A 13,897-nucleotide genomic window follows, 5' to 3' on the forward strand; every position below is an offset into this window, starting at 1 on the left:
ACACTTCTGACTTTATCCCCTTGAAGAGCTATCACACAGCTGAGATATTATATTTCTTCCATTTAGTCCCAAGGCAGAGTTAGGAAGAGCAAGGGACAAAGTTGCACAGTTAAGCTTCATGAAGGAAAAATTTCCTCATTATCGTGGCTTTCCAAAAATAGTACTTATAAGCAAGAATCTTTGCTGGGAGTTTAGTTAGTTATGATAGGATGTAAACCCCTCAAGAGCAAGAGCTATTTTCATTTCTGTCTTTTTATCCCCAGCACTTGGTACAGTGCTGAGCAATAGAGCTCAATATGAAAAATGTATGTGGAAAATCTATTGCAATCATAGGTTGAATTAATAGAGAGAGAATGCCCATAGTGAGGGAGAGGATAATCTCATTCATGGTTCCTGGGATGGACCAATATTAGAATGCTGTGTTCTCTTCTGGATATCACATTTCAGGAAGGATTTTAAAGAAATACATAATTCCAGGGAAGTCAGTCAGGATGGTTAAAGAAGTAGAAGCAACACCATATACATTTTAGTTGTAGGGCATGGGAATGTTTAGCCTTGACTTAGAAGAAGACATAAGAGCTGGGGAATAATAGCTGTTTTCCATCTATAAAGATCTACTATGTTGAAATGAGATTTGAGTTATTCTGCTGGGTTCAGAGGGCAAAACTAGGAAAAATAAGTAAAAGTTACATTGAGATAAATTGAGGCTCTATATAAGAGAAGATGTTCTAACGTGGAATGAGTTGCCTTGGTGGATAGCAAGTTTTCCTTCTTTATAGGTCTTCATGAAGAGTCTAAAAGATTGACACTGATCAGAGATACACAGAAGGGGGCCCTTCTCAAAGTCGTTTGGACTAGATGGTCTCTATGAATGTCCTTTTTACTCTTACCCTCTGATTCCTGTTTCATTCATTCACTCAATCCACAAGCATTGATTAAGTATCTATATGTTCGAGGTCTATATGTGCTGGATGCTACAAAGACAAAAGTAAAATAGTCCCTGCCCTCAAGGTGTTTACATTCTAGTGGGGGAAACTGGGTCCACTAGTTATTAACTTCTATGAAATTACTTCTAAATTAAAGGAAAATGGCTTTCTGAATCCTCTAGGCAAGCGAAAGAACAAGAATGTTGCAGTCACCACTCCCCTCCATTGGATCATTAGAAAACACATGCTCACTATTACCTTGCTATTCTCAGACAGAAAACCAAACAATGACGAAAATGACCTGCTCAGGTAAGCAATGCTGTCTGATGGAGAACTGTCACATTCTAGAAGGTCAGTGAATTAATTTTGATTTCCTTTTTAACAGGGCTCCCTCCCTTCTTATTACTGTTCTAGGGTTCAAGAGACGCAGCAGATTTACAAGTAAAGGGAGGATATTTGTATAAATTGGTTACATCTGGCAACTAGAATTTAAATATTTCATGTGTACCGAGTCACCACAGTACCTTGATAACATTTAATCCTGGCTCTCTAGGTGCTGTTCTGTATGAGCTAGGAATAGGGGGTTATAGAAGAATCAATCTTTACTCTCAGGATTCCAATAATCTATTTAGGGAAGTAAGAATTTCCTATATTTATTCATTCATTCATTCAAATATATTCACTGAATTCCTACTGCATGAATGAATGAATTACAAAAGCACTTATTAAGAGTTTACTATATGCCAAGCATGGTGCTAACTTAGATTAATGGCTTTACTGGGAGTAGGGGGAGAGAATACAAAGAACAGAGCTTAGAGTCTCTTTGGGAAAACAGAAGTCAGCATAAATATATAAAGAATTTGCCAATGGTTCCATAAAATCTTCAACAGACCTCACAAGGTGGTAGAAGTTTAGGTTCCAAGTGAAAAAACAATTTAACCACCTAGTTATATCTGGGATATCTACCATCCAGCATGGATGTGCCCACATCAAAGAAGACTCATACTTGATGAGTAAACCAGAATTGTGATAGCTCAAAAGGAAAATAAGATGTGCAAATTTAGAGACATCTCCTATGCAAATATTCATTCAGATGACCCATTGTTGTTTCAGACCCATGTAGCATCTTTTGTCTCTCCTGCTTTTTCTAATGCCTGTTGTTCCATCAGGTCTAAACACCTCATGCCACAGTCTAGAATTCTGGAACATTACAAGAAAGCTTCTACTAACCTTTTGATACCTATCTGGAAACTTTCTTTGGAAATCCTTGCTATAGCATGTCCTTTTAATAAAAGTGATATTCTCTAAATAATTCAACAGTTCAGTTCAATAAGTGTTTGTTAAGTACATGTGAGATGCTGAGTTGGGCACTGGTGAAACAAAGACAAAAATGAAAAATAGTTCCCATCCTCAAGGCACTGAAATTGGGCTGATGGATATCACCATCATTTGTTAACCCTCATTAAATGCAGCATCCCATATTTCAAACTCCTATATATTTTAAGCAAATGCTAGCTCCAGGACCTATAAAATTCCCCCTCTCTCCATTAGGCCAAGAAAGAAAGGAAATAAGAAAGGAATTAATGATTTATTAAGCACCTACTATTAGATGCCTATTTTGAAGTGTCAGGCACTGTTCTAGGTCCATTATAAGTATCTCATTTGAACCTCACAACTTCCTTATCATCTATGGTGAATTCCTTCTATGAGTTTTCTCCTACAGCCAAAATGCTTTTCTTTGTGTCCCTCTACCTTCCACAGGCTTATCTGACCCTCTCTGTACTCTTGGTCCCCTTAACCTCTTTTTTACCTAGAATGTTTTCCCCCTCCCTTATACATCTGTTCAAATCTTAACCAAATCTCAAGGCTTCTCTGACCAAATGCTCTCCCTTTTCTTTCTTTCATGTCCTTGAATGGGAGTTCTTGAACTTTTCTGTGTCATGGATCCCATTGATGGTCTGCTGAAGCCTATGGGCCCTTTCTCAAAATAATGTTTTTAAACTAATAAAGTAAAATACAGAAGATTACAAGGAAACACAGCCATATCAAAATGCAACGTTAAAATTTAAAAAAAGTTAATGGACAACAAATTAAGGATTCTGACCCCATGCAATTTTTTTTACCTGTCTTCCCATATTAGATTTATTATTTATTATAGGAATCACAGCTTCATAGGTTTGAAGGATCATAGATTTAGAACTTGAAGCTGCCATAGTTCTCATCAAGTTCAATTATGTCACTTTACAGATAGGAAACTGTGGTACAGTGAGGGCTCGACTCAGGAATGGCCTCGAGTGATTACCCAGTCAGACATATTGTAAGTGGAAGAGCAGGGAGTCAAATCTAAGTCTTCTGATTCCCCCACTACCACACTGCCTTCCCAGCTAGTGGATAGTGAAGTCCAACCTGATTAACCATGTTGGGTTCAGCTGCTGTTTGTCATGGTCCCCCTTCAGCTTCTATCCCCTACAATGGTCTCAAAGTTTTCTACTTTTTACAAGTACCTGCTGTAAATGGATGGATGGATGGATGGATGGATGGATGGATGGATGGATGGATGAATAAAAAAATTTACTTAGCATTTACTGTGAACAAACCTTAAAGAAAAAGCATTTCTAGCAGATAGAGGGTCAACCTTGAAGTCAGAAAGACATGAATTCTACTCATGTCTTTGAAACACACCAAATGTGTGAGCAGGGACATTTAATCCATCAGTGTCCCTAGACAACTTTCTAAGATCCTAAATGGCAATTACTAATCTTCACTGGTGGAAGGGATTCCCAAACTAGAAACTTTCATACTGTAGAGAATGCAGATCTACATGATAGATTATAGACAGACAGACAGATAGATAGATAAACAAAAAGATAAATGAATAAGCGGATAGATGAATGAACAAATAAGTTAAACACAGATAGAAAAAAGTTACATGAAGAAACAAACAAATAAATAAACAAAAGAAGAAAGGAAGGAACAAATGAATGTTCAAAACATTATTCTAGATATCAGAATGTGGATTGGATCCATGTGATATCACTGGCATAGGGAGTTCTTAGACTGGCAGAGTTCTTCTGCCTACAACACTAAGAGATTAAGTGACATCCAGGATATGTCAGAGGTAGGGCCTTGACAGAGTTCTTCCTGGTTTTTAGGGCAGCAAAATGGGTCAGTGGATAAAGCATTGGTCTTGGAGTCCAGAAGACCTGAGTTAGAATCTTTTCTTAGATATTTGCTAGATTTATGACCGTAGGTTAATCATTTAACCTCTGTCTGTCTCAATTTTCCTCACCTGTAAAATGTGGTAATAATAGTACCTCCCTTACCTGGTTGTTGGGAGGATCAAGTGAGAAAAAATATGTAAAGCATTCTACCAGTCTTAAAGCGTTATTTAATTGCTTATTGTTACTGTTATTATTTGAAGACACTGCTACCTGAAGACCTAGGAATGGGAAAGTGGAAAAAAGCACTGTCTATGCCCTTGAGCATCTTACAGTCTAATTGGGGAGGGTGTATGATGTGCCTCAACAGGTGGTTCAATAACACAGGACAGAATGTGACAGTGGCAAAGTAAAGATCTAGATATCTAGATATTTTAGGAAAATTTGAGAAAGTAAGCTTATAGAGATCGGGAGAAAGGTTCTATGATCATAGAGACTGAATACTAAAGAAAAAGAAAAATTTTTAAGAAATTGTAATATGAATAAAATGCACTCTAAACATGAATAATGTCAGACATAGACCCAAATTTAGGGAAGTGAGAAAGAATAGAAACACATCAGAAAACAGTTAATAGTCCTCCTTTGCTAGAATGGAGGGAGAATTAATACGCAAATAAACTAGAAAGGTAAGTTGAGACCATTTGCAGAGTGCCTTCACTTCCTATCTAAAGAATTTGTTGGCAGCAAAAGAAAGGCTCTGAACATTTTTATAAAGGAAAGGAGTAAGGTTATATCTATGCCTTAAGATTATTTAGCAAGTTAATATGAATGATGAATTGGAAAAGGCTTATTAGGTGATGATGACTATGGGTCAGTTGAGAATAGAAATTGAATAAAATAGAAATAGAAATTGAAAACTCATTGCAGATGTTGGATGCTTCTTTCTGCCCATGTGTGTACAATGCCTAGCACAGTGTGATCAACATCAACAACCCGGCCTTTCACAGAGCAAGTACTCTCAATAAATATTTGTGGAGGAATTGATGAAACAGCAAGCCTGAAATGACAAAATGCCCTTGGGTGCTACATTCAGCAACCAGGGAAAGGAGGTGACTCCTAGAGGTTGAGGATTTCTCAGTTGGGTAGTAATTAGAGCCCTTTGAAGTGCCTACTTGAAGGAGAGGGCTGATGGAATGGAAAACCAACTCAAAAGACAATTCATTCCATCTTCCTAATTAAAATGCTCAGTTAGAGGGTCCATGTCCAGGTGGAATATAAACTCTTTAATGATTCAGGGAGCAAGAACTCTCAAAGAGCCTTTGGTCATAAAGGGAGTGAAGGAGCTAACAGAGAACTTGGGTATTATGTTCAGCTTGACAGGCTCTAGTTTTTATAGTACATGTTGATATAATCATTTCATTAGCACCTTATTTATCCAGATGCATTTCTATTGTAAAATAATACCCATTATTAAGTCATTTTAATCATTATGTCAGAGCTTAACTCAGTGGCAATATTTAGATGCTGTGATATGCCAATCTTTGGAGACTGCAGAGAGAGAAAGAGAGAGAGAGAGAGAGAGAGCCTTAATATATGTTAGGCTACACTAAGATTGTTCTAAGGTCTAGAATGAGAAAGGCTATTTTCTGGCTGTACTCTCTCCTAGAAAGATTGCATTTAGAGTACTGCATTCCACTCCAAGTACCATATTTTAGAAGACTGCTGATAAGGCGGAGGCCAGCCAAAGGAAGACAACTAGGATGTTGATGGGTCTCTAGTTAATGACATATAAGGATCAACTAAGCAGACTTCAGATATTTATTTAGTCTAGAGAAGAGAAGACAAGGGAACACAATAGCTGTTTTTGAAAGGCTATCCGTAAGTTAGAAGGGAAATGTTTGTCCAACTTACTCCCAGAGAACAGAACTGAAAACAATAGATGGAAGCTATAAAAAGGCCAGGTTTCTTTTAAGTAAGGGGGAAAGTACTTACAATTGGGACTATGCAGAAGTGGAAATTCTTGCTTTGGTGATAGTGTTACCTTCTATTAGAGGTCTTTAAGCATTGTCTGGATGACTATTTTTCAGGTATAAGATAGAAGAAATGTTTTCAGGAGTATAAATTAAACTAGATGCAATCTGAGGCTAATTCAACCTCTGAATAATTTCCTTGTATCAGATATATACATACATATATATATATTGCTCTAGGCAATTTTGTAATCTTCGATGAAAACGTTAGCCTGCATAAATAGAGGGAGTTCCCTTATCAAAGGAAATCTTTACCCTAATATTTAATGAGAGACAATGTAGTATAGGGGATAGAGATCCAACCTTAGAATTTAAGAAGAGGTAGATTAACAATTATTGGTTATGTGACCCCTGGGCAAGTCATTTAACCTCTTAAAAGCCTCAGGCAACTGGAGGAGACTATAAATTGTATAGAAGATGTTTAGATGAATTTGAAAAAGGTATTTCCTCTTCCAGAGCTCCCCAAAATGTAGTGATGAGTATTTAACAACTGGCTAGGAGAAAGGGGATGGAAAAGTGTGACATGTACTCTTGATGCCCTTTTAAATTTAATCAGCATTATTAACATTGCATTCATCACATTAAGCTTAATCAATAAACCAAGCCCTAATATGTAATCACTTTTGAGGTTTAAGTGTTTATAAATAAATAAGGGAAAACTTAACAATAGGCTCTTGAGATGTGTTCAGGCTGGCTGCAGCACACCCCTAGAAGCTTCTTACAGGGATGAAGTCATAGATTTGGTCAAATGTATACATGTATGTTTGTCTATTTCTATTTAACAGTTAATATATTTATATGTTTATGTATTATCTCTCCTGATAGAATGTAAGCTCCTGGAGGGCAGGGATTAATGCGTGTCTTTTATCTTTTTTCCTCCAGTGTTTAGCATGGTACCTGACACATAGTAGGCATTACAGAAATTTGAGTTGATTAAGACATCTGCAAAAACTGAGAATATTGTTTTTGTGATATGCTGTGTAAACACTGTTTTTTAAAAGGAGAAGAAGCAAACCGTTCCCTTTAATTTCATCTTTGAAGAAAGATTCAAAGCTTAAGTATGTTTGCATCTTTTATATTCAATAAAAAGCATTTGATAAGCTCATAAGATACTTAAAAACATGCCTTGTGGTTAAGGATGTACTTAAAATTCCCAGCTATCCCAGTGTTATAAACAAACATGCAAACACTCCTGGATCATGTGACTAAGTGAACTTCTTGCTGGCTGCTCATATTCATTGGGAACCATGTACTATCTGGAATGCATAATTCAGTAATAACACTTCTAATCTCTCAGATGACCGGGAAATATTTACAAAGAGTCTGACTATTAAGGCCATCTCTCACAAGCAGCACATATTTGCCCCCCAAATATCTAAAGACACAGGGAGCAAATGAAAATAAAGAGGAATTGGGTTTCAGCAGAAGCACTTATTTTTAAAACGTATTTTTGAAGATCCTAAGTTGAAAAAAAAATGTTAATTTTATCTGGCTATAAAAGATGACAAGAACTTCCCTAACATATATATGAGCTCCTGAAATGGAATAAACTGGTTTAGAAGATGGTGGGTTCACACCCACTATAATTCATAAGTAGAAGCCGTAAAAATTGTAAAAATTGTTCTTCAGGCCTGAGTTATACATATGGCCTGCGAGGTCTCCTCTGATTTTGAGATTCTGTGATCCTTTGTGCAGTTTTGCTGTTCCTGTCCCCTGGCCACTTGTGAAAACATAAATGAACTGCATAAAAGTCTTTGCTACTCCTAAATACACTGAAATATAAGAATACTTTAAACTGTTCATAATACTCACTTTAAGGCAAAAAGCAGTAGCATATTAGTTACATATTCCTAGACAGCCAGTTGAGGGGCAGTACACTTGTTTACTGGTCTGTTTCACTGATTTCCCATAGGAGGGTCCTTTCCATATATAAATTAAGATCTCCTAATTATCATGTAGAATTTTGCTATAAATCTCTCCACTCATACACACAGAAACCCTTAAATTCTGTCACTATGAAAAACAACAACAAAGAGGAATTCATACAGCTGGAGAAGTTATATTTGAGAGCCTGTTTGAGACCAGTAAATAACTAACATTTCTCTAAAGGGAGGGAAGGATTAAAGATGGAAAGTACCATTATGACTGACCTTCATTATTTGAATTTTTAAATTGCAGTGTTAAAATAGCCGGCATTTGAATAACATTACCTTAACAGCTCTTTCTTGGTTCAGATTTAATTAGTGAGTCATTCTGAAAGGGAGGAAGGTGATATGCAGTAAAGCAATGTTCTGCAAATAGGCTAACTATTTCTTTGGGAACAGAAAGAGATGACGGGCTTTTTCTCTTGCTAGCTTTAATTCTATTGCCCCTGCTCCTGAGTTGGGACAAGCAATACTGTTACGGTCCTGCTTACTTAGTCTCTTTTCCTAACTCTCCTTCTTGTTTTCCTATCTCCTTATTTCTTCCTGTTCCTCTGTTTCCCTGAAATCCAAAGTCAGGGGATGGGTAAGTGAGGGCAGAGGTGGGAGTGACAGACTCAGGATCATTAACAGAAATGACCACTGCAGCTTAATTACTAGAAAGAAAGAGGGAAGGAAGGAAGGAAGGAAGGAAGGAAGGAAGGAAGGAAGGAAGGAAGGAAGGAAGGAAGGAAGGAAGGAAGGAAGACAGATAGATGTTGGATAGAGAGATGATACAGAGATGGAGATACAGGTAGAGGCATAGATGGGTGTAGATCTTGGATAACCTTATTCTCTTGGAGCTGCAAGAGGGAAAAGAAAAGGGGGAAAAAGTTCAAAATGACAAGAATCAATGAAAATCCTGGAAAATGTGGAGTGTGCTGATTGTTCTTGATAGCTAGTTACCATTCCTATTCTCCCCACGTTATTGTGGGTCCACACATATGCCACACCTGGAAACTTTTCTTTTCAAAAGAAACCATTGCATGCCATTTTCAGACTTCTGTGGGTCACTTAGTAGGGCCCTAGATAATTGCTAGTGTGAGATAAAACCACTTAATGGGACAAGATAGCAGCCAGAAGAAATAAACAGATGTAAAAGGAAACAATGCTGGGAAAATGAAAGCAGAATGGTCAAGAAGCATGATGTTACAGAGGACAAAGAGATGGTACTCAAATTAAATTAAATTAAATCAGCCTAATGAATCAGTCAGCCCAAAGTTAGCAAAATTAACAGGGGTAGTGAGGGATCACTTAGAGGAGTGGCAGAAAGGCCAGACTTCACATAGTTATCTGACAAAGCAGCATCTGTCTATCAGTTCTAGGCCAGCACAACCCAAAATATCAACATGGCATCAAACATAGGCAATCAGCCAGGCAATCTGAGGCTAATCTAACAGCTTTTCAGTTGCAAGGAAAGCACTGTCAGAACTGTTTCTTCAAAGTGGGTCTTGCATTTTCTAAGTTGTTTTTCTTTTCCCTTAAATTCTCCACCTAGCCCAGTATCATCTAGGTATCCTCATCCTCAAGGTATAATTCCAAGAATTCAAAGAGACAATCGCCAATTATTATTATCTAGATCACCTTGAGCTGAGAAATAGAAGGAAGGGAGAGTTACAGGCTACATCCTCCAGTCATTCATTCACTGAACAATCATTTATTCAAAGTGCTTGCTATGTGTCTTATATGATTCCAGTTGCTGGGGATACAAACAAAAATACCCTCTGGCCTTAAGAAATTTACATTTCTTTGGAGGAAACCATATGTACATCAACAAGTAAATTCAAAACACAACAACAAAAACAAAAACCCCAGATACTATATGTATGTATGCATATATATATGTATATATATATATATATATATATATATATATATATGTATACACACACTCAGATGTATACCAAAATATATACATGCATATATGTGTCTATGTGTGTATATACACATATGCATATTATATATATATATATATATATACATATATATTATTCAAAAGTAATTTCAGTACTTAATACAGGACCTGGCACATAGTAAGTAATTAATAAATATTGAATGATTGATTGAATTTCATGGGGTAATGGCATTTACAATGGGGTAGACCAAAAAGACTTCATAAAGGAGATGGCACTTGAGCTGATCTTCTAAGATTCTAAGGAGGAGAGACAAACAGGGAATACATTCCAGGCATAGGGGGCACCCTATGGGGGGAAAGCTTCAAAGATGGGGAAAAGGGGGAAAAAACTGCTGGGTATACAGAAGAGGGGGTGCATGAGGAGAGAAATGTTCAATAAACCTGAAAGGTAGATTGGAATCAGATTGTGAAGGGTTTTACGTGCCAAACAAAGGAGTTTATATCTTATCCTAGAGGAACTAGGGAACCACTGGCACTTCTAGAGCAAAGGAATGATGGGACCAAACTGTGCTTTAAGAATATCCATTTGGCAGTGATGTGCTGTATGGGTTTGGGAGGGAAGAGTCTTGTGACAAGTGAATTAAAGTGGAAAGAACATTAGTTTTGACACCAGAAGACTTGGATTCTAATTCAAGCTCTGACATTTGCTAGCTATAGGACCCTGGGAAAAATCACTCTCTGTCTTTGCACCAGACTTAGGGCTCACTAACAAAGCCTCAGAGAGGCCAGCCAAATCAGACTCCCGGGGAAGAGTTAGGGAAGAAACTGCAAGGTTACAGTCTAGCTTATTTGATCGAGGCTTTGACCTCTTCTGCTTTCTTCCCCACAGCTGGGATCTTCAATCAGGCAGATAAAGACATGAAAATCTTGCCTGAGAAAAAAGAATGGAAAGTCTAAATATTGCAAGTCAGTAAAGAACATGTATAAGAGCATTCGCTGGAAGCAGATCATTGTACTGGTTATCATGAAAGAAAATTAAAAGAAAAGAGCTAGAAGATAAGACCCTTTTTGATCATGCCAGGGAGCCTGAGTTTACCAAAAATAAGAATAAAACACCCAAATAAGTCATGTTTATGAAACATTCTGTGAAGTCATAATTGTTTAGATATGTATGTTATTCTTCAGGATACATGCGTATGAGGGCAACCACTATACCATGTTGCCTTTCATACGTATACATATATCTGTTTATATGTACATGTGTGATTTCATTGGTCTGGGGAACTCCTGGAAGACTTTAAGTACCCTTAGGGTCCTGATGATGTGGATTCAGCTCCAACCTTTAACATATACCATGTATATGACCCTGGGCAAGTCACATCTTCTCAGTGCTTCAAGAAAGTCTCTAGGTCTATAAGTCACAGAGCAGGTATTCATCTACGTTGCTAGAGGGAATTTCTTTACCTGGAGATTTTCTACACCATTGAAATCATAGGTCTAGTAAAAACTTAAAACAAAAGCATACATAGTATAAATACATACATGCATTCATGCATACATACATGCACATATATAAATACATTCTTCATGTGGCTACCTATCACAGCATAAAAAAGTAACAAATATAGGTTCATATAGCACTTCTAGAATATGAGAATGACCCCTGTGAATATCACTGTTAGTTTTCAGAATATTTCCAAACAATTTCAGAATCATTCATCTACTTGCTGGTCATTTCCACCCCCTCCATTCACTGTATTCGTTAGTATGATTTTGGTCTACTTGCATAAACCATGTTACATTTATAAACATATAAACATACATTACTATACATATATAAGTGTATAATACTGTGTGCCCCAGTACATATCTCTCCCTAGTATAAATACGTGAACAATTCTCTAATATCTGCTACCACAGAGGTAGATTAGAAGCTATAACAAAATTGTTTAGATATGCTTTTATTCTTATTAATATGCAATTGTGATATGTGTCAATGGTAAGTAATGGTAATCTGAGTCAGTTGTCATATTTCTGTGCAAATTAAGCAAAATAACTTGTCCTCCGTTCTAAACTTGCACTGTCCCTTTTCATGGTGTGTAGAATGTTCTATTTTCTATATGAATATGAAATATTATTTTTATCTTCCCTTAAACATTCACCATGAAGGTTAAGGAGTGGGGGAGGATGAATAAAAAGATATTGATGTGTTCATCTTCCTTTAAACACCCACTCAAGACAAATCTCATCAATTTTGGAAGGCATCATACCATAGTGGAAAGACTACAGGACGGTAATCAGGTTACATATTTTCTAGTACGGAGTCTATCACTGATTCAGGAAGGTCACTTCTCTTTGAGCCTCAGTTTTCTCATCTTTAAAATAAGGATGTTGGGCTAGATAATTACTAAAGTCTCTTCTAGAACTAATAGTCTGTGATTTGTTTGTTTTCATTCATAGCTCTAATGGTAAGTCGGTCACGTGGGCTCAGAATGAGAAGAGCAGTCGTGGGCAACACCTCTGGCAGAGATTGTCTGTACACATCAACAAAAAAGAAAACCCCAACCAAACAGCTGTCATCAAGCCCTTCTCCAAAAGCACAGACAGCAGATTGGGCAGTACTACATTCCCAGAGTCTAGCACCAAGATGTTGTATGATGTTTCAGAAGTAGAAGAACACTACCCCGCCCAATATAGGCCACAGACTCCTTCTCCCGTCAGCACAGTGAGCCAACGAGCAGGGTCTGTGAGCCGCACGGATGATGACATCCCATCCTTGCACTCAGAACATGCCCAGCGGAGCAGCTCCTCCCAGGGTTCCCTGATGGAACAGATCAGCAGTGTGGTGACCCGCTTCACAGCCAACATCAGTGAGTTGAACTCCATGATGTTGTCCACAGCTTCCCCAGGCACCATGGTGGCCGCCCCTCTTTGCTCTTCCTACCTGATCCCTAAAGAGATGCAGCTTCCTACAACCATGACCACTTTTGCTGAAATACAGCCTCTCCCTTCCATTGAGGTAAATGGTGGGGCACAGTCATCCAGTAAAACCCCCCCAGGAGGAGGTGCTGGAAAAGAGAATGCACCTGAGACATCAGCTGTAATTAAGCAAGATCTAGAGGAGTTGGTGGCTTTAACTCCTCCTTCCCCTTTTAGAGACTCAGTGGATTCGGGGAGCACTTCTCCTAACTCCCCAGTGTCCGAATCAGCCCTCTGTATCCCATCATCTCCAAAATATGACACACTTATCATAAGAGATTACACTCAGAGCTCGTCTTCTTTGTGAATGTAATTTGAGACCACACTGGATCCTGACACCGATGATCAGGCAGAGACAGAAGCAAGCCTTCGAGATCTCTAGTGTTTGCACAGAGGCAGTGACAGGCATTGGTCACCTGATTAAGAACTGAGGTGGAAGGCAGACATTACATCAGTAATGGAAACATCAGATTTCTGTGCTATTAAAAAAAATCTAGTGGCAGATTTTCTTCCAGTGGCCTTAGAAAACATGGGCTTTTAAGAAACACTGCTTCTACTTTTGAAGGCTGATAAAGAGTCTGTTATAAGTTACATACCAAGTGCTTTGCTTTAGGGTAGCAATGAACTCTGTGTACAGTATGTGGGGGAAAAAAACAGATTGTAAGCTACTGTAAAAAAAAAAAAAAAGTTTTCTTTGTTTACTTTGATTCTTATCCCAGAAGTGATCTTTTATCAAGAACAGAAGAATATACATGAATGTACATTTTCTAACAGACTCAAAATCTGGGACCAAAATGTCAGGCTTTCTCTCTTTCTCTTCTCTCTCTCTCTCTCTCTCTCTCTCTCTCTCTCTCTCTCTCTCTCTCTCTCTCTCTCTCTCTCTCCTCTCTCTCTCCCTACCCCCCTCTTTCAATCTTTTTTTTTTCCTGTGAAGATCTTGAAAAGTAGCAGTTTCAGTTGAGTAAATATAAAATCCTCCGAAGTGTGT

The 13,897-nt window shown here is 37.8% G+C and overlaps 1 protein-coding gene across 2 annotated transcripts in view; it reads left to right on the plus strand.

The window, feature by feature from the left end:
- The window catches only part of GRM5 (glutamate metabotropic receptor 5), a 661,865-nt gene extending 648,649 nt beyond the window's left edge, over positions 1-13,216 (plus strand). For both annotated transcript variants that reach the window (XM_072616794.1, XM_072616795.1), the window contains one exon: positions 12,391-13,216. In XM_072616794.1, the coding sequence (XP_072472895.1) occupies positions 12,391-13,216 (826 nt within the window). The remainder of the gene's footprint in view (positions 1-12,390) is intronic.
- The last annotated feature ends 681 nt before the right edge of the window (positions 13,217-13,897 follow it).

The sequence above is a fragment of the Notamacropus eugenii genome, chromosome 5 (assembly GCF_028372415.1).
Source record: "Notamacropus eugenii isolate mMacEug1 chromosome 5, mMacEug1.pri_v2, whole genome shotgun sequence".
NCBI classification, from domain to species: Eukaryota; Metazoa; Chordata; class Mammalia; order Diprotodontia; family Macropodidae; genus Notamacropus; species Notamacropus eugenii.